This window comes from Delphinapterus leucas, chromosome 1 (assembly GCF_059928025.1).
Source record: "Delphinapterus leucas isolate spDelLeu-1000000601 "Yukka" chromosome 1, BTC_Dleu_Yukka2, whole genome shotgun sequence".
NCBI classification, from domain to species: domain Eukaryota; kingdom Metazoa; phylum Chordata; class Mammalia; order Artiodactyla; family Monodontidae; genus Delphinapterus; species Delphinapterus leucas.
In genome coordinates this window covers 15284186-15310631 of record NC_143129.1, presented here as the reverse complement: position 1 = coordinate 15310631, position 26446 = coordinate 15284186, and the positions used below count along the sequence as shown (strand labels likewise).

At 41.1% G+C, this 26446-nt stretch overlaps 1 protein-coding gene and 1 long non-coding RNA gene across 7 annotated transcripts in view; one reads left to right on the top strand and one right to left on the bottom strand.

Moving 5' to 3' along the window:
* Window positions 1-26446, bottom strand: part of LOC111177458 (uncharacterized) — a 274619-nt gene that overhangs the window by 45679 nt on the left and 202494 nt on the right. The gene's annotated exons all lie outside the window — the stretch shown is intronic.
* On the top strand, window positions 7167-11405 carry RGS1 (regulator of G protein signaling 1). The gene is made up of 5 exons (XM_022579218.3): window positions 7167-7343; window positions 7707-7787; window positions 8202-8263; window positions 9650-9813; window positions 10573-11405. The coding sequence occupies exons 1-5, from the start codon at window positions 7246-7248 to the stop codon at window positions 10756-10758; spliced, it is 591 nt and encodes a 196-aa protein (XP_022434926.1). The 5' UTR covers window positions 7167-7245; the 3' UTR covers window positions 10759-11405.

Genomic DNA, 26446 nt, shown 5'->3' with positions numbered 1-26446 from the left:
AAAAAAAAAAAATGTAAATAAACACAAAAGCAAAACATTAGAAAAGACATGGAAAAAATGCAGTTAGGATAGTCACAAGAAATGAGTGACATGGCTTTGGAAAGGACAGAACATGTCAGGCAAGATAGATTCTTTTAGGAAAATCACGTAGTTAATGGAGAAAAACAAAGGATATAAATCACTATTTTAACCATTTTAATGTGTAGTAAAGGCAAAGGCAAATCACTGGAATCATATTAGAAATTTGAAAAACTTCCTTTACAAATGGCCTCTCCAGGCTGACTTTGAGCATCTTTGCTTTTGCATTTATGTCCTGTGTCATGTAACAGAACGTTCCAGTCCAACCGCAAATAATGTATCAATGTTCTTACAGCACAGTTTCCATTTATCTGAACTTGTGAATAAGACACTTGCTTTAGTACTTGCCCAATTTTACTTGCAAAGCTTAATCAAACAGAGTCTGACAATGACTACTCTCCCTTGTTGAAATGATTATAAATCGTGGGGTGAAAATAAATGAAAATGAATCCAATATGCAGGAAGTATATCAGAGATAACATTCATCAAGAATAACTGGAAAGATGGGCCTATTAATGAGAATGTTATTGGTAAGATAAGATCTAGGGTGAGTGAAGTTTACAGAATCACATGAGCCCAGTTCACTGAAGGTCCCACATTCAATTTTCTTATAACCTCTTAAATTATAGAAAGGAGGTGTTCGGTGTTTACTATAAGTAGATTAGAACAGGGTGAGAAAAAGAAACTAGATTCTTATCTTGCTCAGTTTGCAATTACTGAAGATCACCGAATTCCCCAAGTTGCAAAGATCTTCTATTACTAAAACCTATCAGTTGATTTCTTCATTTAGAAAATAAAATTGGAAACAAGTCTAAAATGTTTAATCCTTTTATTCACAAATGATATAACGTAGGTATCAATGTCCCCACCAACGTTTTACCTGGATACAGAGAAAAATCCTTCCAAATTCACATTTGTTGAAGCTTTTCAAATAAACTCTATGAAATGTAGCTGTAACGCTGTCAGTAGCCCTACCCACAAGCCTGGAGAGTGAAGGAGCCAAAATAGACCCAGGTAGTGACCCTTTGTCTTACTTCCTTAACCAGTGAGAGATTATGCTAATTCAGCAAAGTCTTTCAGAGCCTCTTTTAAACTCTGCAAAGCTTTGCATCTTCAGATCCATTCTTCTGTGGTCTTCATGCATGTAAGAGGTGTCTACTTGCTGGAGACCAGTTTCTCCACTTCAGTTTTTTGTACTCTCCAAGGGGTGTTGATCTTGAATGCAGAAACAGGCAGAATAGTTCATGTTGATTTTGTAGTAAATGGCAACAGCGCTTTTTTAAATTTACTTGAAGTGTAATTGATTCACAATATTGTGCTAGTTTCAGGTGTACAGCAAAGAGATTTGGTTATGTATGTGTGTGCATATGTATACATATACACACATATATTCTTTTATTTCCATTCTTTTCATTATAGACTATTACAAGATATTGAATATAGTTCTCTGTGCTCTACAGTAAAACCTTGTTGTTTATCTATTTTATACATGATAGTGGGTATCTGTTAATCCTATACTCTTAATTTATCCCTCCACCCCCTTTCCCCTTTGGTAACCATAAGTTAGTTTTCTATGTCTGTGAGTCTGTTTCTGTTCTGTAAATAAGTTCATTTGTACTATTTTCAGATCCCACATGTGATATATTTAATATGGTATTTGTCTTTCTCTGTCTGACTTAATTCATTTAATATGATAATCTCTAGGTCCAATAATGTTGCTGCAAATGGTAATATTTCGCTTTTTATGGCTGAGTGATATTCCATTGTATATATGTGCCACATCTTCTTTATCCATTCATCTGTCAATGGACACGTAGGTTGCTTCCATGTCTTGGCTATTGTAAATAGTGCTGCTATGAACATTGGGGTGCATGTGTCTTTTTGAATAGAGTTTCTGTCATTTCTGGATATATGCCCAGGAGCGGGATTGCTGGATCATGCGGTAACTCTATTTTTAGCTTTTTTGAGGAACCTCCATACTGTTCTCCATAGTGGCCGCACCAATTTACATTCCCACCAACAGTGCAAGAGGGTTCCCTTTTCTCTACACCCTCTCCAGCATTTATTGTTTACAGACTTTTTAATGATGGCCATTCTGATTGGTGTGAGGTGATGCCTCATTGTAGTTTTGATTTGCATTTCTCTAATGATTAGTGATATTGAGCATCTTTTCACGCTCCTGTTGGCCATGTGTATGTCTTCTTTGGAAAAATATCTAGTTAAGTCTTCTGCCCATTTTTTGATTGAGTTGTTTGGGTTTTTTGATATTGAATTGATGAGCTGTTTGTATATATTTTTAAAAATTAATTAATTTATTTATTATTATTTTTTGACTGTGTTGGGTTTTCGTTGCTGCACGTGGGCTTTCTCTAGTTGCGGCGAGCGGGGGCTACTCTTCGTTGCGGTGCGCAGGCTTCTCATTGCGGTGGCTTCTCTTGTTGCGGAGCACAGGCTCTAGGCGCGTGGGCTCCAGTAGTTGTGGCACATGGGCTCAGTAGTTGTGGCTCGCGGGCTCTAGAGCACAGGCTTGGTAGTTGTGGCACGTGGGATTAGTTGCTGTGGCATGTGGCATCTTCCCAGACCTGGGCTCAAACCCATGTCCCCTGCATTAGCAGGTGGTTTCTTAACTACTGTGCCACCAAGGAAGTCCCTATATTTTTGAAATTAAGCCTTTGTCAGTCGCATGATTTGCAAATATTTTCTCCCAGTTCATAGGCTGTCTTTTCATGTTGTTTATGGTTTCCTTTGCTGTGCAAAAGCTTATAAGTTTGATGAGGTCTCACTTGTTTATTTTTGCTTTCATTTCTTTTGCCTTGGGAGACTGACCTTAGAAAGTACTGCTATGATTTATGTCAGAGAGTTTTTTGCCTATGTTCTCTTCTAGGAGTTTTATGGTGTCATGTCTTATATTTAAGTCTTTAAGCCTTTTTGAGTTTATTTTTGTGTAGGGTGTGAGGGTGTGTTCTAACTTCATTGATTTACATGCGCCGTACAGCTTTCCCAGCACCGCTTGCCAAAGACACCGTCTTTTCTCCATTATATAGTCTTGCCTCCTTTATAGAAGATTGACTGACCTAGATATGTGGGTTTATTTCTGGGCTCTCTATTAACAACACTTTTCTTCTGTCCCACACTTTCAGAGCTATTCCCTCCTCAGTTCATTCCCCTCTGATGGCACTTTTCACCCTGATGACTTGCTTAAGTATCTCTCTGCCCAACTATACTGTGACCCTCTCTGGACATTCATTCGTCTTTCTATTTGCAGTTCTTAGGTCTGATACATTGTAGGACCACAATTAAAGTTTGTTAAGTCAAGATATTTTGTTTCAATGGATCAAAATTTCTGTTCATGTCACCGAGTCTTACCACATAGATATATTTCTACTTTTAAAATACAATCTCATACTTTTCCCCATAATTCCTAATGTCCACAATAAAATGTCAGCAATATTATAAAGGCCCAACATCAGTTTAATCAGTATCAAGACTGAAAAAGTCATTCAGCAAAGAACTCCCCACAAGGATTCAGGCAGTTGGAGTGAGTGGAAACTAAATGTAAAATCAACTCAGCAAAGATTAAAATGTACCCCCATTGAAGTTGATAGCCATAATCTGAAATGTTTTATTAAACCAATCTTCTAGACATTTTAAATTGTAACACTGGAATTTTTAATGCAGGGAAACTCTTCTTATGACACTATAATTGTAGATATATATCATTATACATCTGTCAAAACCCAAAGAATGTACAACACCAAAAGTGAACTTCAATGTAAATGAAGTACTCTGGGTAATAATGACATGTCAATGTAGGTCCATCATTGATTGTGTAACAAATATACCACACTGATGCAAGACGTTGATGGTAGGGAAGGCTGTGGAGGTGGAGGGAGTATGTGGGAACTCTGCACTTTCAGCTCCATTTTGCTGTACAGCTCTAAAAATAAAGTACTAATTTTTTAAAAAAGAACAAGAAGACCATATGAAGTATTCCTTTCCTTAGCACTGCAATCTGGTTACTTAAACACAGTTTCACAGGGCTTTCCTGGTGGCGCAGTGGTTAAGAATCCACCTGCCAATGCAGGGGACACGGGTTCGAGCCCTGGTCCGGGAAGATCCCACATGCCACGGAGCAACTAAGCCCTGTGCGCCACAACTACTGAGCCTGAGCTCTAGAGCCCGTGAGCCACGTCTACTGGGCCCACGTGCCGCAACTACTGAGCCCACGTGCCACAACTACTGAAGCCCACTCACCCAGAGCCCATGCTCCTCAACAAGAGAAGCCACCGCAATGAGAAGCCCACGCACCGCAACGGAGAGTAGCCCCCACTCACCGCAACTAGAGTAAGACCACACGCAGCAACGAAGACCCAACGCAGCCAAAAATAAATAAAAATAAAATAAATTTATTTTAAAAAACCACACAAGGGCTTCCCTGGTGGCGCAGTGGTTGAGAGTCCGCCTGCCCATGCAGGGGACACGGGTTCGTGCCCCGGTCCGGGAGGATCCCATATGCCGCGGAGCGGCTGGGCCGGTGAGCCATGGCCGCTGAGCCTGCGCGTCTGGAGCCTGTGCTCCGTAGCGGGAGAGGCCACAGCGGTGAGAGGCCCGCGTACCGCAAAAAAAAAAAAAAAAAAACAAAAAAAACAAAAAAAAAACCACACAATTTCACAGAAGAAATGTACAAACCAGATTATGTTTGTAAGAGCCACTATTTATTCTACTGGCTTTTGTCAAGTCCTCTACAATTTCAACCAAAGCCATTGCTTCAGTAAAGATACTATTTGATCACTTGTCTTTTCTTAACGATTTTCACAAAAAGGGACCAGACAGTGACAGTCCGTGTGACTGACAGGAAACTTCAGTGCCCTGCCATGGACTCATCAGCCTTACTGCTACAGCTTCTCCAGATTTGCCCAGCTCTGGTACATACAGGCTTAGCAGGTGCTTCCAAGCAGCCTCTGAAACAGCAGCTACATTATTGTGCCACTGTGAATTTCAGATGGACCCCCTCTACCAGGAGCTTAATTCTCCATTTGGGCTTTGAAGCACACAATCGTAATTGCTTGCAAATGCTTGAGCTTGAAAGTCTATATTGAGGTAGCAAAAGGTTGGAGGTTCAAGGAATTATTAATATGTAAGAGGCAAATATTTATTTCATTGTCAGACCACAGCTTCCAAACGTGGTGTCCAGAGAACATTATTTCTGCCAACTATTTTCCCTACTTACTGAGAGTTCAGTTCTCAGAAATGTTAAGACACTGCTGCACATTCCACCCTCCTTTTAGAGACTGACAAACATGCACTAACATATTCAAGGTTCTCAGAAGATCGGCATTGATCAATTATTCAACTTTAGCCCAACATTTCCCAAACTTATGTGGCCCCAGAACCTTTGCTGCTGCTGGTGTCATAGTCCTTATCATACTTATTAACATCCAAAGGAACTACTGTTGCTGAAACATGCTTTGGAAATTATCAGTATATCTGGATAGTAATAATAGTGGCCTTTACAAATAAACTTTAAATCATTTTTCCCTAACATAACTTACCCACAATTATCCAGAGGAATGAGAAGTTACTAAATAAATAAACATGAGCAATGCTGAAGATTTTAACTGAAAACTAAGTATGGACTGAACCACAAGAAACACACAAACAAAAGCCTTTATTCATCCGTCTCTGAACCCCATCATTTTTGTCTGGGTAACTTCCAAAGTGGCCAACTTATCTCACTAGTTCTCTTTCTAAATGTATCACATTATCTTTCGAACATCAACTGACGCTTACTACATACAGCATAATATTTGTGCATGCCTGTGTAGTAAGTACATTTTTAAATATAAATGTGATTCCTTCAAATACTTTTTATCCTGAAGATAGAACTAAGACAGGAAAATTCCCTTTTGTTAGGTTTACCTAATACCTTCAGAAGCTTCTCTGAGTAAAATTTGTTTTGTCTTTTCAGGGGTAAAAATCAACGGAGGTTTAAATTAAACTGGACACTCTATAAATACACCACATTCTATATACAAACTCTGTACGAGCTTATATTGCACTAGCCCCTCTACCCTGATCAGTGATTAGTCATCTATTTCCTTGGGTTTTTATTTTAATTCTTAATTTTAATTAAAGCTAGACTATATCTCTCCAGAGATACTACCGAAATTTGGAAGATCATCACCTAAGAAGTACACTACTGGCCTGGCCAAATATATTCTTATTTTTACCATGAGTAGTTTTTCTCCTGATACTGTGTAATTCTTTTGTATCAGTGTATTTACACATTATGTCATATTTTTGTGTTAACTATACATTTATGTGTTTATAGTTTTGTTTTTAATTTTACTTTATTCCTTTCCTAAGTGGTAATATACAAAAAAAAACAGTTTGATACATTAGTTATATTTCTAATGAATATTAAAATTCATGCACCCCTTAAAATCATCTTGTATATCACCAGTAGAGTGTTTAGCACACACCCTGGAAAACAGTAACATGAAAATTTCTTGCCATGGAAATAAGGGATGAGGTTTGGAGTAGGGAAAAGTTAAGATAACTTCTCATGACTCTCCTTCCTACCAGATGTGTGCACTGCACGAATGAAAAAAAAAGAAGTATTTGTTTACTTTACATTGCTTTCTGAAAGAAAAATAAAACCCTTTTTAAAATACTGTAATCAAATGAATTTTATAGTCAAGGACTATGCAAAGTCCTGAGGGGACCCATCTCTAGTCTGTGTGATACAATAAACCCACCAAATGAAACATTTCATTGAAATATGCAGTTTTTATGAAGAAACAAGCACCCCCTAGAACCAAAGACTGATCCTGCTGAGGCTTTAGACATGTGGTATATGTGTGTGCACCTCTGTAGGTCTAATTTTCTTTCTTTCTATATAATCAAGTGACCTAGTCTCATTGGGTTAAGTTTCAACCACAAAACATCACTGTGTGCTTTTTGTTTTTTTCAAGATACACGTCACAACACACCAAGAAAGGGGGAACTTCCAGTGTCTGTGGTAACATCACTTGATAAACAGACTCGTTTGAACAGCAAGGGCCTGTTAGCCGTCACTATATAAAGCAGCAGAGGCGTGGATTAGCAGATACTTGCCTGCTGAGGACCATGTGAGCAGCGGCCATCTCCACGCCAAGGCCAGACAAAATGCCAGGCGTGTTCCTCTCTGCTAATCCAAAGGAACTGAAAGGAACTGATCATTCGCTTCTAGACGACAAGACGCAAAAAAGGAGGCCAAAGACTTTGTAAGTTCATTAACTGCAAATTTTGACTTAGATGATCCTTAATGGCAGAACAACTGAAAATGAATGAATGGAAGAAAATACGAGCCTTTAGTTTACCTAGATCAGGGCAATGACCTGCTGTGAGTTACAAGTATATTCAGTTGTATTTAAAAATGAATCATGACAGGGCATTAAATGAGGTGGGAATTTTTCCAGACTTTGGCTCGTAAAAATTGGCTCACTCTTGATATAGCAATATGTTGTATCAGCTATTTTTATTCTGGCCTTATTCCTTGGAGAAGTTTGCTTCATGCTCTTTTCTTTTTACAAATAAAATGTATTCTTCTGAAGAAATATGAATATTTACTTTTGTGTCTTTTGTAGTGGAATGGACGTGAAAGCATACCTGAGATCTATGATCCCACATCTGGAATCTGGAATGAAACCTTCCAAGTCCAAGGACCTGTATGTACACTAAAACACGGAACTATCACTATATAAGTGGCCTGTGCATTAGCTCTATATTCTAGCAAGGCGGCAATGCTACACATAATGGACTTCATTTCTTTTAAGTAACAAGACTAATAAGATTAAGCTGCATTAATACCAATGTAATTTAAATACAAATGTGCATGCATAGATTTGCTACTTATTATACTGTTTGGAGTACATCTGGATTTTTTCACATTTTATTGGCAGATATTTTCATAACGATAGTAATTCTAAGCAAATTTTTGTTTTCTTATAGATAAATTTTAATAAAATTTATCAGAAGTAGAGTCTCAGTTTGTGAAGTTATCAAAATGCAGCAGCCATTCTGATTTCATTTGCGCTTACACACACAAAAATACTAATTTATGTAAATGTCGTCCCCTGTAGACTCTCTGCTGATGAGGTGAAGCAGTGGTCTGAATCTCTGGAAAAACTTCTTGCCAACCAGAGTAAGTACAGATGAACTATTGAATGTTTCTGGGTTTATCTCAGTATGCTAACAGATTGAATGGCTTCATTAAAATATAGTATTCTGGATGGGAGGGTGTGGGAAAAGTTGTACTCTAGCTGTTCTGTAGCACTGATAGCTTCAGCGTATTATGCCTCATCGTGGCATAATGTTGACACGGCACTCAGTTCTGCTACTGTCCTTTAGAAAAATTTGCCAAGGCAACTAGCTGTTTCCATGGATCATTATAGGAGCAAAATTTTAAATTATGCTGGGGTTCTGAAGTTTAGAGTTTTAAAAAGTAAACCAAACATCTCAACATGTGAACTGCTATTCTGAAAGCTACCTAAAGGATGTATTTTTGTACCACTGGGTGTAAGGGGTAGGATTCACTCAGTCAATTAATAACTTTTTCCATTCATACATGCGTTGTCACTCATTCAGCCCAGGCATTTATGTGCAGGCATTTTAGAAGCACCAAGGACTCAAGAGTAAAGACACAGTGCCTTGCTGCCTTGAAGGCAGTTGAGACACACAGCATAAAACTGCATTATATATAACATGACACGTTATAACACAGATATGATAAAAAGACTTTTTAAACACAGAGTCTCACGGGGAGTTTCTGATGAGAGAAGGGAAATGAGATCAGCTTGTCTTAGCCCTCATCATGGGCATTGGGATCCCGTTGGGATTAGGACCTCGCTCAGGGGCATAGATGGGCAGCTTATCCCTATCCGGGGTGAGCCGATCCCCTTCTCCCTCCCCCGCAACACCCTACAGAGCCTCACGTGGAGATCAAGTAGTTCAACCTGGTTCATCTGCTTGTTATCTGACTTAGGTTATGATTCAGCCAAACAACGCTATAGAAAATGGCCCACTGAAAAGCCCGAATAACACTAGTAAATCCAAGCAGTATAGCGCACATAGGTAATATACAGGCCTCACATCTTTTGACTTATATGAGTTGGACAGAGAAATTATATTTGCTAATGATTAACATGATGTTCATGCCTCCTGTCAATATTTGATTCCCTAAAATACTCTGCACTCTGGCTGAGCTGGTAGTGTAAGAAAAGAGATTGTTCTGTAACCTGCAGAGCAGAATTGTAATGTAACAGCAGATGGAAGTGAAGCAGTCTCTCAGCCACCACTAAGCAGCTGTGTACCTGTGACAAGCGTGTCTGACCCCAGACAGACTGTAAACGAAGGGGTCCCTAAGGCCTTCCCACCTCTACAAACGGTGACACAACCATTTCAGCAGCATCCACCCTTCCCTTTGTACACAGAGAATATGCCACAGTACTTTTCTTGTAAATTTCTTCCAGTTATTCATTTATTGGCTGTGATAAATTAATTTATCTCACCCCTCACCCTTTCTTTTTAGCTGGTCAAGACGTCTTTGGGAATTTCCTAAAGTCTGAGTTCAGTGAGGAGAATATTGAATTCTGGCTGGCTTGTGAAGACTATAAAAAAACAGAGTCTGATCTTTTGCATTGCAAAGCGGAGAAAATCTATAAAGCATTTGTGCAGTCAGATGCCGCCAAACAAGTGAGTATTTAGTTCATTACCGTCGGTTTATATGTAAAGAAACTTAGATATAGAATAAGATTCAACATACTAGCAAGATGAAATCCTTTTTGAGTATTATGATTTTCACTGCTATATATTTAAGTGTATTCATATAGTTCAGTGCAATGATAATCTAATTTTCTACCCTTGTGAAAAGATTGGATGAAAGATTGATTTTGTAAAACAAGCTAATGTGATGGGGTGGGGTAAGGAGTACTGGTGATGCCGACCAGAACTGCATGTCAGGGGGTCCTTAATGAGCTAGCTCGTTTTGGATTAGGATAAAGTAGAGATTAGTGCAATACATGGATTGCAGCAGCAGAAATATTTCCAGTTAGTAGTAATGCCCACTTCCAGTTAAATATTCCTGGTTCAAGCAGCAAACGTCTGCACAAAGTGTCCTCTCCTCCTGTAAACCTTAAATGTGCACATCACTTTTCTTGATGCACGTATCACCTTATACAGATATTTAAAAAATAATGTCTGCCTCTTTTGCACCTCCCAAAGATATTATGAGCTAACTTGGAGCAAAGATATTTCTGCTTTTTTGTGCTACTTCTTTTTAACTCTTCCACACCTAGGATAAGGTATGCTTAGAATAGGCATTCAAGAGATATTTGAGCTGATTTAAATGAGGTTTTAAAGCCACTGTCTTGAGGTGCTTCAAAAACAACAGTGACATCATAAAAAATGCAATAAATTGGAAGTGCACATGAACTGATGAGGATTTCTTTTTAGATCAATATTGACTTTCACACTCGAGAATCTACAGCCAAGAAGATTAAAGCACCAACACCCACGTGTTTCGATGAAGCCCAAAGAACCATATATACTCTTATGGAAAAGGACTCCTATCCCAGGTTCCTCAAATCAAATATATACTTAAATCTTCTGAATGACCTTCAGGCTAATAGTCTAAAGTGACTAGTGCCGGCTGGAGGGAATTAAAGATGCTATCAAGTACAGAAGGAATGTACCAGGATGGCTCCCTGGGGGAACACCTTGGCCTTTTTGGATGACTCACAGATCCAGGGGAAGAACCCATGACTCAGGACAGATTAACATGGAAGTTATCCAGGCTCAGGGCTGAAGAAGAGTGAGAAGAAAATTTAGCGATGGTAGAAGGAAGGAGATACTGTGGTACTGTCATAAAATACAGTGGACCTACGTATTAGAACATCCCTCAGAACTGAGAAGGCCGGGTAATGCTTGCTACGCAGAAACTGTGAATAAGGGTTTTGAAACTGGTGAAAACATGCTATAAGCTTCAAGGTCAACTGACATTTATGCTGCATATTGTTATACAGAGATTGCATTGAGCTGCTGAAATCTCTTTTACTTGGATGACTATTTGAGAAGTATGCGTTTCAAAATCACCATTTCTGTTATTGACACAAAGTTTTTCAGTGTTGGTTTGTTTGTTGGAGTGTTTTGGGATTGAAAGAGATGAAGAGGAGAACAATGTATTTAACTTAAGCTATTGCCTTAAAGTTGGGAAGTCAGAATATATTTGTAAATTAAATTATCACAGTGTCAATAATAAATGTGAGTTTTGTCTTAAAAACATAGAAGCAATTTCTGTTTACATTTCCTTGCCATATTTAAAAACTGGCATTTATTTTTCAGATTTAACAAAAATTTAAGCAAGGGCCTTCTACTTTCTATCACCTCTTCAACATCTAAAACTATCATCCAGTTAATCTTATATCTTGTGTATTACGTGTGTGTATTGGACAGAATTCATTAGTTTTCTCTCTGCTATCACAATGTATAAAGATCAAACAAATATAATATGCTCTCATATAGTCAAGCTTCAAACTGATGAGAGATTGAAGAAGTCTTTTAAAGAGGGATAGAAATTTTATTTCAAGAAGTCATCTAATTAACAACTAATAATTTATTGTGATTTAAAGTTTATAAAAGCCAGATGTATTTTCTCATTTAATGTTCATAGCAATCCTATGAAAGCTGAGACTAGTAAGATTAAATCACTACTTCCCAAATTTAGCTATCAAAACTACCTAGAATGTTAAAAAACAAAACACCTATTTTGGGGCCCTATCCCAGACTGACTGAATCAGAATCCCCAAGGGATAGAGTATGAGAATCTATATTTTAAGAGTAAATTCCAGGTGATTCTGAAGATGCCCTGGCTATGCAGGGTTGGGAATCCTGGGGTTAAGAGACAGTCCCACTGCCAGGGATTTACACGTAAATTTTCTCACCACACAATTTGTGTTGCCTCTACTGTGCAACACTGCCCCCCAATGACCAGAAGACATTTCCTAAATCCTCAAGCCTTCAGCAGTCCTAGGCGTTACCTAAGCAGGAACATAAGACTGCTCTGGAGGATCATCTACAAAAGGATAATCAGGATGATGCACATTCCAGCATAGCCTATAGAGCTGTATCTTCCCATGCTCCCGTGTCCCATATATAATTGAATAATCAGCCACCACAGTGTAATACTCTGGATATTCTCAGTACAGGCTTGCCTATCATCAGGCACACAGCAATGACATGGGGCAATACGTAGAGAGGTTTAAAAAGTACTATTCTTGAATCGCCATGGGACAAAGTCCAAATTGTCTCTACCATAAGCTTAATTCTATGATTTAGCAGGTCAAAATATTGTAAGAGGCTTAGGAAGGGAATCCAGTTTAATCACCATCATCACCATCATTCTCTCCCTTACTCATGCCATCACCAAATTCCCTCAATCCTCCTTCTACAATTGATGTGTGCAGTTGGTATGTCACTTGCTCTTTTTCTGCCCCCCCTGCGCTAGCGTAGTCTCTCATTGATTGCTCATTCATGCAACTTGTTTTCTTTCTTTCCAGCCTCTTCTCTTCAATCCATCTTCAATCCATCCTCTAAATAGCCACAAACATCACCTTCTGAGACACAGATCTGGCCCTGCCATTTCCCGTGACATACAACATAAAGTTCAAATTTCCTTTCTGGAATTCAAAACACTCCCAGTGAGACCTTCAGGGTATAATTCGTCTTACTCCCCTCTCGGCATCCTTCCTACCTGGACATCACTCTGGATCAACTGCCTTTTCTTGAAGGAGTCCTGGTCTTCACTACCCTTTGGTTAATCTACTAGCTCTCTAAAATGCCTTTTCCTACCTCCTTCCAGTTTTCAAAGTCCAACCAATTCTTCAAGGCCCAGGTAGAATTACTCTTCTATAAAGGCTTTCTAACACCTTACACCGCTATGTGGTTATTTTCAATAAAAACCGGAGGGGAACCAGGTCCATATAAACACAAGACACTCTGCTCCTATTTCTAGCACCACTGTCACATTAAATAGTCCAGGCCCTTCAAACTCGGAGGCAGTAGAAGTGAAACTGTCCAACACACATACTGGTCATAAAATGAATGCTTCTGGTCTTTGTCTTGATAAGATGCCATGTTAAAAAGCCATGCAGGGGCTTCCCTGGTGGCGCAGTGATTAAGAACCCACCTGCCAACACAGGGGACACAGGCTCAAGCCCTGATCCGGGAAGATCCCACATGACGGGGAGCAATTAAGCCCGTGCGCCACAACTACTTAGCCTGTGCTCTAGAGCCTGTGAGCCACAACTACTGAGCCCATGTGCCACAACTACTGAAGCCCACGTGCCTAGAGCCCGTGCTCCTCAACAAGAGAAGCCACCACAATGAGAAGCCCGTGCACCGCAACGAAGAGTAGCCCCCACTCATCCCAACTAGAGAAAGCCTGCGCGCAGCAACAAAGACCCAACACAGCCAATAAATAAATAAATAAATAAATAAATAAATAAATAAAATCTATTAAAAAAAAAGGCATCCAAGTTTTGGACAGATGGTCAAAACAAACATCTAAGACATCTCTTCATTTTCAAAATGAAAAAAAAATTGTCACCATGGCTGCATAGATTCAAGATATTGCAAAAAACTTGAAAAGATAAATTTCTTTTCATTGGCATTGTTTACTATGGTGTGGACGTTTTATTAGATCATTTACAGAAATATGATTAGCTCTACTGTTTAGAGAAATCTGGTCCAACTGCTCCATCTAAGATTCTCAGCTCATATGCTATGTTCTATTGTGATACTAAAGCAGTGGCAATCAACAATATGTATAATTTAAAACTAATTAATTTTAAAAATAAAAATAAATTTACTTTGCTCAGATGTATTTTATACTATTTCTAATACGATATGTATATTGTAGAAAAGTAGGAATCCGTGAAGGTAGAAATTAGACCCCCGATGTCTAATAAAAAGTATATATTTACACATTTAGCTCATGTGGGATAAACTAAATTTCAAGTTTCTTTCATTCTGTGTGCAAACACAGTCTGTATTATATTAGGAGGAATCTTTGATGATTTATTACTGAGAAAAGAAATTCTGAAATATGTAAAGGGAAAATAGAGTAAATGGTGATTTAAACTACCGTAGATATAAATAATTGCTATTATACACAGAATTGTAGAATTTCCTCAAGACCGCATAAAACCCTATCTATAGAACCAAAAAAATACTCATCAACTGCAGAAATACCACCAACAGTTTTGTTGAGACCAGTATCTTAAAAGTGTTACTGAACCAAACTTGGATCCGTGCGCCCAATGCACAACAAAGCCAATCTAATGACACCAGCTTGTGGTGAAGGAAAGTACAGCGTTTACTGCAAGGCACCCAACATGGGGCCAAACAAGGAGAACAGGAAACTGAGGCTCAAAAGACCCGAACTGCCCAGTGGCTTTCAGGGAAGGGTTTTTAAAGTCAGTGTTAGGAGTGAGGATTGTAGGGTGTCTGATCCGCTCATGGACGTTCTTCTGATTGGTTGATGGTGAGGTAATTGGGAGTTAACATCATCAACCCTCTGGTTCCAACCAGTCTTGGGTCTACATGCTTGTAGTCAGCAGGCATGTAACTTCTACCTGGTGGGGGTGTCAGTACCTGCAAAACGACTGAAGGATATGGCTCAGGGTATTATCTATAGCCCTTGAGGAGGAACTAAAGGTCCTTGACTCTTTAGTTTACAGCTAAACTACTATTATTTTATCTTGTTTGACTGTTTTCCTTTGTTTCTGTATTTTCTCACTTCTCTGATTAAATGTGCTCTTTGGAACTAAGGGAAGGCCTAGGAGGCTAAAGCTTTTCTATAAACAAGAAGCTGAGGACATTAGGGAGAAGCGGTGGTCTGCCTTGGGAAGGCCCTACAAGGTTCTGCTCATTTTGAAAAGCTAAAAATGTATCATTCTAATGGCAAAATTTTGTGTCTTACTCTGTGCCTAACCTAAATGAAACTTTTCTACAAGTAAGTCCATGGCAAAATATAGAACCTTCTATGGATGTTTCTATATAAATATTCGACTGGGTATTTACCTCCTGGTGGCTCCTTTCACTTGAATTTGTAAACAGACCAAAGGGAAATGAAAGGGAAGGAGGGAGGGAGGGAGGAAGGCAAAGAGAGAGAGAGAGAGAGAGAGAAAGGAAACAAACTGGCTGAGTGTCTTAAATGTTTGTATTACCTTATGTCTCATTTGAAAACCTGAGTGCCCCAAAATGTCACACTTATATTTTATCTTCTCAAATTGAAATTTTAAGCCAAAAGGGATTGTGCTATAGTTTAGAATTGTCTACGTTACTTCGAAACTCCCATAGTTGATGGAAGATTAGGCTAGGAATTCGAATCCAAACCCAAAAGAACCAAATTTATTAAATCCGTGGGGACCTTGCCTCGACTTGGAATGTTACCATTTGGGGAAGATCTGTGGCAGTAGGCTTGATGATTGAAAGAGAAGTCAAGCTCCTGGGATTAGGGAGCTGATTGGTTTACGTAAGAAGAAACGGTGCACTGTAAGCACGTTTTAGATTTAGAAAACTGCGCTGGCCATGTCAATCACACTTCAGAATTAAATGTTCTCATCGTCCTTCCTCTCTCTCCTGTCCAACTCCAGGCAGAGTCAGAGGTCTAGGATCCGTGTGGCTGAGAATGTACAAAAATTCCAAAGAGTTTAGGGACATTCCAAGTAGACGCTCTCATGTCACTCAAGAGAAACACCAACTTCCCACTTCTCAAGTGAAAAATGCAAGCCTTCTAAAAAGTTCTTTAACTGCAAGTTTTCTTAGCAAAAAAAACAGTTACTTAAATAATAATGCATTATAATAGACAGTAGATTTGTTCATCCAGGAAGAATATTTGCTTTTGTTCTATATTTAATGTGCATTTTTACTTATTATAATATTAGCTGGCTGATTTCTCCATCTTTTCCACAGGAAAGGGATAACTGGGGTGGATCTTGAAGAATAAATAAACCCCAACCAGGGAAGAAAGAGGGTGAGAACATTTCAGGAAACAGTCTGTGAAAAAGTCAGGAAATCAGGAAAAAAACACTCTGTGTTCAGCAACGGTGATTTATTTAGTGTGGCTGGAACACATGGCGGAAGCGAGAGGGCTGGAGGGAAAGCTCAAAAGGTAGTTTAGGGCAGGTTCTGAGAAGAGACACAGTCCATTCCAAAGAGTGTGAGTTTCATCTTTTATATGACAGGTCACCACTGAAGTTTCAAGCAAATGAGCAAAAGACATAACTGCTTGTGCTGATACACAAGTTACTTGTTGAGTCTACACCAGGACTCTCTGAGATAAGCACTCTTAACCTCATTTTATTGATCAACAAATGTCCAACCAAAAAGGTGAAAAAAGTTATCTAAGGACACAGAGCCAGGAAGTAGCAGACCCAGGGTTTGAGACCAGGTATGTATGTTTCCAACGACTGCATTATCTCATGCTTCTTCCTGAAAGTGGCAGGATTACTTTGTGTTGTAGAAAGCTATTTCTGGATTTTGTGTGGAAGACAGTTACAAAGGAAGGCATAACTGAGGAAGGAAAGCCAAACATGAAACCAGTTCTGTAGTCCAGCAGGAGAGAATCAGGGCAGAAATCAAGGCAATGGGAGAGAGAGGGCAAATAGATAATACTTGGTGAGCAATTTGCTGTGAGGAGTAATTGAGGGAGGGGAACACAGGATACCTCCGGGGTGTCTAGCTTGGGGCCTCAAAATCACAGCAAAGCCCTTTCCGGCTCAATTTTAAACATATCACCTTTGAGGTCCTTCAGCTGCAAATGTGCATTGAACAACTTGGAAACAGAAGAGGAGAGCCCTGGAGGAAGATTAAGGCATACGCTTCTAAAAGGCTCCACGTGCAAAATAAATTATGCAGCGCTTTCAACACGTTAACAGTTTATTCACAATGAACCTACATATGAAGCATTCCACATGTCTTTCCTCAAAGCTCACTTTCTTCTTGGACAAAACTAGAAGCTTGCAAGCTCTCATCCAGGCTGAGAACCAAAAGCAAGGACCAAGACACTCAACAGACTTGCAGGAAGAAACTGCTCTAAGTTTGAGAGCACCTGTTAAAGACAGAAGACAAAACTGACGTGTAGGATCCAGGTGAAAGAGAGGGGCAAAGCAGCTGTCAGACAGAAACAGAAACTGCCCTGGGGATGAGCGGCACCCCAGCGGGAAGGAGTGTGATGACAGCGACTCTCAGGGAGGAATCCTGTGTCCTTAGATGGCAAGCCTGGCCCTTAGCTTGACAGTGGGTCATGTGACTGGTGGAATGTTCTAGTGCTCACTTCTTGTTAACAGAGACAAGACAGAGGACAGGAAACCTGAAGGTAGCCACTCTCTTGGCACATTTTTTCCTTCAGTCATTCTTACCTTAAATCCTCAAAATAGGTGAGGAGTCTACCCTTTATTTCTGGATAGAGAGAAAAAAAAAAAAAGGCAGGAATATAGTGGGTTTCAGGTATTGTCCTATCCTTGCCCCCCAAACTGTCTGTTGCTATTCTAGTCAAACCTAGAAGGTGAAAGTTCAGTGGGCTTGTTTTAAATCAGTAAAACTGACATGCTCACCCCTGGTCTTAGCTTTCATACTCTGCCTTGAAACCCTCAGCTTGAATTAGCTATAAAAACAGATTGTATCCCTAGTCTTGTGCTTTTTTCCTTAAATCTGTCAGTTAATTCAGGGTTTACAAATGACCCACTGTGAACAAGTAAAGGGTAGAACATGTTCCCATATGAAGAACTGAATAAGATACTTCCTAGAATGTTTATTTGGCATGATTTTGACTAGAATGATCATAATTCACACTATCTATGGGGGTAATTAGGAAGTGCCAAAGTTGAGGGGAAGAAAGCACAAAATATTCCTTGTTCAGAGGTTTCTTAATTCATCTTCAGAATGCTAGGCTCCACTTTACACTTCTAGAATCGAGTCTAGACGCTTGCTTCCTTGATAGACTCCCCAGTTAGTGACACCTGCTATGTGCCGAAAGCTATGCGCGGTGCCAGGGAAACAGAGATAACTAAGATACAGCCCCCGAAGAGTGAGAGGCTCACAGTGCTCTCGGGAAGAAAAGCGCGGAAAGAACTGCAGACAAATAGACTAAGCATTTGGAGAGAGGTGAGGAAGACAGTCAAGTAAGGCTGTCTCAGAGAAGACCTCCCCGGTGGCTCTCTCCAGGTCCCTGGTGAAACGCCAAATGGGACTGGTGCCCCCCTCCTCCCCTAATGGGAAAGGCTGTGCGGTACCAATTTGCCAAAAGGTCTCCAGGTGCCCCCAGCTCCGTATGCAGCTTCCATGGGCATCGACTCACATCAAGTATGTCTCCGTTAGCAAGTTCTCTCTTTCTATGGTCATGAACTCGGTTGGATGCTACGTGTTCCCTTCCAGAGTGCCTATTAAAGAGCGAGCAGTGAAAGCAGCCTAGACCTTCTCTCCACAGGATGCTGGGAGGCTAAGGAACCACGGACCTCCTGCCCTTCTGCTCCTGTGGAATTCTTGGGGTCTGTCCCAGCCTCCTCTCAGCAGACAGGAAAATGTGCCAAGTGAACTCAAAGGAGGGACTAGTAATTCTGTCCTGGAGGAAGGGTATGGCTTCAGAGAAGGGACAGATGCACAACAAAGTGTGGATTACACTCAAAGTAACCCAAGTTACTTTGTGAACTATTATTGGATTAATTGCAACCTCTGAAACTCACAAACAAATGTAAATTCTGGCACTACTGGGTTACGAAAGGGCTGGAATAAGTCTGTCCTCTACTTACTAGTATTACTTTGCTCACATCGATATCTTTTTGCTTTAGCCATTATTATTGTCCCAAAATAATGATTTCATTTTCTCTTTCCTTATAGGAGGGTGTGATAGAGACTGCTTAGATGCTCACCAATCTCAGGCCCTCCCTGGACAAACCATATTTCCCAGACCCTCTTAAGGTGAACGGCAAATATAGAACCTCCTATTGGGTTGGCCAAAAAGTTCATTCGGGTTTTTCCATAAGCTGCTTTTTCCAACAAAACATCCCGAACTTTTTGGCCAACCCAATGTGAACGTTTCTACATAGTCGGTATTTGGGTATATACTCAGTAGCTCTTTTGCTTGGATTTGGTCTTTCTTCTTGAATTGCAATTTGATATTTTCCCTTGAATTATTAGGGCCACAAAACTGAGCTCTGTGTGGAGAGCAAAGGGATGGGCACCAGTTCCAGGACTGCCTAGAAGACCCCCAGGTTGTCTCTCGCTTCCGCACATGCACTGCCAGAAGCAAAGGGCTCTGAGGTTGCAAAGCCACATGGAGGAACTGTCAAACTCCAAACAGTCATGCAACCCACAGCTGGCACTTATGTAAGTGACAGCTAAACGCCTCTGAAGGTCTAGCAATGATCTGTTAGAGTGATTAGAGAGTTTTATTCTGATACATCCAAAGACACTGATAAATGTTTAAGTTTCCTTCAAAAAGAAACAATTCTGGGCTTCCCTGGTAGCACAGTGGTTAAGAATCCGCCTGCCAATACAGGGGACACGGGTTTGAGCCCTGGTCCCGGAAGATCCCACATGCCATGGAGCAGCTAAGCCTGTGCACCACAGCTGCTGAGCCTGAGCTCTAGAGCCCGCAAGCCACAACTACTGAGCTCACATGCCACAACTACTGAAGCCCACGCGCCTAGAGTCTGTGCTCCACAACAAGAGAAGCCACCGCAATGAGAAGCCCACGCACTGGAACGAAGAGTAGACCCCGCTCACTGCAACTAGAGAAAGCCCGCGCGCAGCAGCGAAGACCCAACGCAGCCAAACATAAATAAATAAATAAATAAATTTATTAAGAAAAAAAAGAAAGAAAGAAACAATTCCTTTTTCATTTAGAGAGCTATATGGAGCCATCCTGGAAAAACCAGGGCAACATCTCCATCAGAGTGCAGCGTTATTCAGCTCCCATGTGAGGCAAAGGTTATCTCTCTGACCTTGTGATGTTCTTCAAGATAGAGCTGCCTGGAAAAGAGGATGTAAGCTATGGATGAGAACAATATGTGAAAAGCTTATTTCAGATGCAACTGAGAATAGAAAATGCCAAAAACAACACAAAAAAGGGAGGCGAGGACTAAGAAGCAGGAAAAGAATAAGTGATGGAAAATTTTGCAACTGATAAAAACATTAAGTGAAAATGAGTCGGCCAGGCTGCATGTATTTTCAACTCATTTGCTTTGACTCCATTTAGGGCTATGTACGACAGATATTGATAAATATCCTCTGAGGTTTAAACTGGCCAATCACCAAGTAAAAGTCAGGATTCCAAACAAATGTTGTATGCGGCTCTGGAAAGCAGTCCTGTGGTTAAGCTGGGATTCAGACAGGAAGTTGTGAATTCAGTGCATACCGGGAAAACTAGAGGGGTGAACTCACCGGGGCCGATTTCCCTGAAAGACCAAAGAACCACGTAGGAAACAATTCATCCTACGAGAGTTTCAGGATGCACAAATCTGGCCTAAAAACGGTGGGTCAGAGCTGGAGGAAACGAGTACTTTAACTACACCAGGTGCCTGACGCTCAGATTGCCCTTTGTTGCGGGTCCAAAATCTGAGGGAGAGGAGAGAGCCATAAAAGAGTGACGACACTAAAAGGGCAAACGCCCTGGAAACCTTTGAGAACATACACGGGAACAGGGGATTGCTCAAGGGATGCTAAAGCACGCTCCTCACTGGAGTTAGGAGCAGAGCGCTGACAGGACAGAGCACACTGACTGAAAACCAGCCCCCGGACCCGGAACGCCTGGGAAGGAGAAGAACTGGAAAAGGGGGCGGTGCTTCAGCAGATGCCACCACCCTATCTGCAGACATTTACAGCAGCCTAATATCTTAGGATGTGGTGGTCTTGAAGGCGCTCTTGAAGGGGAATAACGTCCTTCTTCCCCACCCAGGTTCTGGGTATTTGAGAAATAGAAAAATAAGAGCAGGGTGGAGGCGAAGGTATTAGTGATACAGTCAGGCCGGAGAACAGAGCATTGGGAGAAAGTCAAATGGGCCTGCTAACTTCACCCCAGAACTCAACCAACTTGCTTCCCCGTTACAGGTAGTGTTGGACGGTGGCACAATCTCTACATGATGGATGGCCAATGCGGGGAACAAATGCCCAGGTGTCTTGTCTCAATTAGAACAAATGTGAAGAGTCAGCCCAGCTCAGAGCTCCTGGCGACGGGGCCTAATCGAGATGGAATGTCTTTCCATGATGAGCTGGGTTCTATCAGACCACCAGGCCATAAGATCAGGTGGGCCCAGCAGCAACCCACTGAGAGATGGAAATGGTAAAGCCAGAATCGAACATGAGCAGGGCTTACCGGTGTCCTGTGGGAGCTCAGGACTCCCTCATGACTAACGATGCAGTAAGAAGATCACTGTCTGTGTTGGGATAGTTTGCAGGCACAAGCCGAAAATGGACCGATTCTGCTAAGGGGCAGACTTAAAAGAGTGCAGCAAGCAGAAACCCTCCCCGTGCGCAGAACTGGGGACAATGCACCTGCTCATCTACCTCGTATGAAAGGAAAGTGACCTAAGGTTAGAATAGATATTGACTCATGGGCAGTGGAGGATGGTGTGGCTGGTGAATTGGGGCCTGGAAGGAGAATGATTGGATAATTGGGAATAAGAAGGTCTCAGGAAGATGCATGTGGGTGGACCTATCAGAGTATTCAAAAGTATGAAGGTCTCTGTATCACATGGCAACATCCAACAGAGATCATCCACCCCACAAAAGACATGAACAACCAAGCAGACAGAGCAACTGTGCCAGTTGACCTCACAGCCCCTGTCACTCAGCCGGCCCATCAGTGTTCATGAACAGAATAGCCATGGTAGCAGAGATGGATATGCACTGGCCCAACAGAATGGACTTCCACCCATGAAAGCCGATCTAGTTACTGCCCTTGCCAAAGTCCAACCATCAAGAAAAAGAAACCGACGCTGAACAAATGAAATCCCAAAGAGAACAACCAACCATTTCATGGCAAGCTGACTAATTGGACTCCTTCCACCCTGAAAGAGGCAGTGACTCATCTTGACTTGAATCAACATATATCTGGGGTATAGATTTGCCTTTCCTGCCAGAAGGGCCTTAGCCAGCTCCACTGTAAGACGGCTTGCAGCTTTTGAGCCACCAGTAGGGGATCCCATATGATATCACATCAGACAAAAGGGGCCTACTTCACAGCAAAGGTAGTGCAGCAGTGGCCACATGGTCCCGGGATCCTTGGGTTACATCACATGCTGTAAGGCCCAGATGCTGCCAGCCTGATGGAGTAATGGAATGGTCTTGTGATGGCACAGTGGAGGCACCACCTCGAGATGATAACCTTCAACGAAGGTGCATCATCCCCTAGAATAAAGAATATACCCTTAATCAGTGACCATGACATGGTTCTGTTCCCCCAGTATGTGGAATACATGGGTCTGGGAACCAAAGGGTCAGAATAGGAGTGTCCACATTTGCTATTAGTGCAGCAGCCAGACCTGGGAGGGGTATGGTGCCATGGAAATCAGACCCCTGGACAACAAGGGTCTGGGTCACCTTACCACATAAGCCACCAACACCAGCAGAAGTGCTGACCCAGGGTGAGAGGAATCTAGAAGGGGTAATAGAAGAGAAAGGACCAAGTGTGGTCTCTAGACAAAACGCAGCCATGGTGGAGTACTTCATCCCATTGTTTTGCCTCTGATAAGTTCTCCCCAGGAAAAGTCCTTCCAGAACCTGGAGCAGCTGTTTCTGGATGCCGGTGAACACTATGTGAAGCAATTGTATTTAGGTGGTGCAAGGGGCGGGTGGTTAGTGGATACTGTGGGAGCACAGTCCGCCTCAGACCCAAGGCACTCTCCCCCAGCAGCCGGGAGTCTGGGCTGCTGACCGCTCACTGATGCTTCCTCTCCAGAAACTGCCCTCATCCTACGGAAGCTGCCTCACCAGGTTCCCATCCCCTCTTTGGAGGCAGCCTGCGGTCAGGGACGGGTCAGTGCAGGATCCAAATACCTGCGCCCCTTGCTTCAACTGGGTCACATAGGAAGGGCTACTCCATCTCCGAAACTCCTGCAAGGATCATCTGAGTACTCTGTTACCACTATATCATATATTTGTTTAAGATTTATAATCTATCTCCTTCAAAAAAGGAACTGTATCAGCTTATAAAATTAGCATGATATGTAACAGAATAAATTAAAGTGAAATAAGTCAAAACTATTTAAAGGGAATATCTGTTCATTGTTTACAACAAATATTTATTAAGGCTACTCTGCAAATAAGGTACTGGGGTAGGTGCTGTGACCAACCAGGTGCTTGTTGTGCCGTCAGTATGTTTACAGTTTGATCTAGAGATGGCATCTGCATAAATAAGTACAGGTAGGAAAATAGGAACCTCTCGGTATTCACAGCTCTAACATACATCATTTCTTTGATTCTAGAACAGCACGATGAGATAGAGTTGTTACTATTCCTACCTTATAGATAGTAAACCAAAGGTTAGCAAGGGAAAGTGATTTACCCAAGCAGTGACAGAATCCAATTGTTCCTTCACCAGGTTACGATAAATGTTTACGTGGATGGTGGTATTATCCAAAAAGATAACACGTTTTCTCAGTCATCATCAAAAAGCCTCAAAAAGACATCCACTTTACATCATTTAACCATTTTGAGAATTTGCTTCATCTTGCTTAATATCCTGCATTATTTTTTTAATATTTTAAAAATGAACTCAATGGCTCTGGTTGACACTGGATACTATCTGCTAAGTGAATCTCTCAAGCTTCACAAGATTAGAATGACGACTTGGCTATCTGCTGACTCACACCCTAGGTATTTCCACTATTATGAAATCACTACTTCACAGAAGGATGTTTGCTTAACAGTAATAGAAATGGTAAAAATAAAGAATGCAGAATTCTATTTTCAAAAGATTAGATTCTAAGGATCCTGTGGTGGCAGGTGAATCATCAAATAGGAAAGGCTGACTTGACTCCCTAAGAGGAGGGAATAGAGTAGAAAAAGAAGGGAAGAAAAGGAACAGCAGGAGGCTTGCTTACTCTGGAGTTGGGTCACCGAGAAGTATAACAGAGGCCGGACAGACAGCAGCTGACCAGAGGGTCCCTGTTGACAGGGAGGTGACGCCCCTTCCCTTGAATAACTGACGGCACTCGCCTGGAAAACAGGCTAAGGATCAGGGCTGGGAGAGACAGTGCAAAGAGGCAAAAAATAGAGGCTGTTGAAACAACTGCTGAATAGGACAGAGAACTGGGCAGGATGGTGACAAACACTGGAGAGGGGACATGCAATGAATTTAGTGAAGTGCACTCTCCCAGGGAGGAGCCATCCTAAGATGTAAAGTGCAGACACAGCACTTGGAGCATCATTTTAACCTGCAGGTCAAAGCTTTGTGGTGAAGCTGTCGAATTCTAAAAGTGCCTGATCTCAGAGCTGATGGGAAGCTTCTGGTTACTATCTAGCAGCCAGGGAAGAGGTTAGGAACTGACCAAGGGAATCAAGGAAGGGAGGAAGACGGAGACCAAAAACAGAAGAAAAGAGGAAAATCCAGTAACCTGCCCTCCCCTCCCCCGCACCATGAATGGACAAAAGATGGACCAAGGTGGACCAAACAGCACGTACAGACGATCATTTTCCTTTTTCTCTACTTTCTTCTATTTCTCTGAGTGCTTAGGTCCCCAGACTTTTAAACCACTTTGAGGTGGGTGTATGTTTGAAATAACTTGATTTTCTTGTTATTTCCATTTATTAATTAACTCAATATATTTGTATTTATCACAAAAAAAATCTTATTTTAGCTAAAATAATAAGAAAACCTCAAAATGGATTCTTGACATTTTCTTTTAAAAATGACCTAATGCAGTCTTTCCCCAAGAATTTATTAAATGCATATCATAAGCAGGGCAATTTACTAAGCATATTAAAAGAAAATCATAGAACAAACGTTTCTGGAATCGAAAGTATCTTTAGTTAAGGTAAATTCTACCCGCATTAACAGAGGAAAAGGATAAAATCTCAGGGCTTTAACATTATAGAAGTTTACTTCTCAACCACGTAAAGTCCATTTTTTGTTTGTTTAGGGCAGGGTCTAAAAGCAGTAATGATAATTTTAGTCCAGATTCTATTGACCATAGCTAATCACATGACCTCCAACATCCTCAGGGGGGTTTAGGAAATTCAGTCCCTAGTAGAACAGCCACTCCCTAGCAATAAATGTATACTATTAAAAGTGAAACATGAATATATAGCAGACAGCCTGCTGTTTCTGCCTCGAAATGTTTACAGTATGGAGAGGCAAGTGACCCATAAACAGATAATTTCAATATAGGATCCCTCCTATGGGCAAAGTCTTCAAGAGACCTTTCCGTGTAAGAAAAAAAAATGTACTTAATTTATTGCAAATAGTGCCACTATTTGCAATAATTGTTGCTAATAACAGCAACTGTCTGTCTGACTCGGTTTACCCAATATTTTTCTTATAAAAGCCATTCGTATTTCCAACATACCCCAAATGGCCCATCTGCTAGTCACCTAAGTACCTCAACATTTCATTCCAGTCCAAGAAGATAACTAAATATCTCATCGATAAACCTAGTAATTTCTTACCCATGTGCTTCTATTCCTTTAGTAAACCTTATTAATGTGCCAGATTCCATGTATTGTAGGGGGACTTGAGGGTAGCCTTTGCCTTTTATAGAATAACTTCACTCTTCTTTTTGCCATCCAAATCTCACCATATCTTAAAAATCCAGCTCATTTCATTCTTTCCATCAAGTCCTCTTGGAACAAACAAAATTGCCGCTAATGTGTCGTCTTCTGAATTTCTGTACTACTTTCTATCTCCATTCTTCCCTAGGCAACAGGGACTTAGTGTCCCTTCTATGGTTAGCTTAAATTGGTGTTTTTTCTAAGTTTCTGCCGCCTATGGAAGTTCCCAGGAAGAAGGGTCCATGTGTTAAATTATGTTTTTTAATCTTTTAAGCATGTAGCATAGAGTTTTCACTACGAACTGCTTATAAATATATTTTACTTTGAAAATTTTTGTGAGGAATTCTAGTTGTTTAATTGGTATGCCCACCCTTGCAGGGGAAAAAGAAGGAAACATGTATAAAAGTGCTTTGCAAACTCTAGGTGTTTTTCCTAAGGCCAGGATAAAATGATGCTCATGGTGGAGAACCATCTGTTCTCTCCTCCTCCGGTGCGGGCAGTGCGGCCGAGCTCTGTTCTCTGGAGCGGGGAGTGGGAGTGGGTGGAACATGAGCCACTG

Excerpts from the sequence above, each read along its gene's own strand:
- RGS1 (XM_022579218.3), top strand. The coding sequence starts at position 7,246 with ATGCCAGGCGTGTTCCTCTCTGCTAATCCAAAGGAACTGAAAGGAACT. Across the intron at positions 7,788-8,201 it reads CCTTCCAAGTCCAAGGACCT|ACTCTCTGCTGATGAGGTGA; the intron begins GTATGTACACTA and ends CGTCCCCTGTAG. Across the intron at positions 9,814-10,572 it reads AGTCAGATGCCGCCAAACAA|ATCAATATTGACTTTCACAC; the intron begins GTGAGTATTTAG and ends ATTTCTTTTTAG.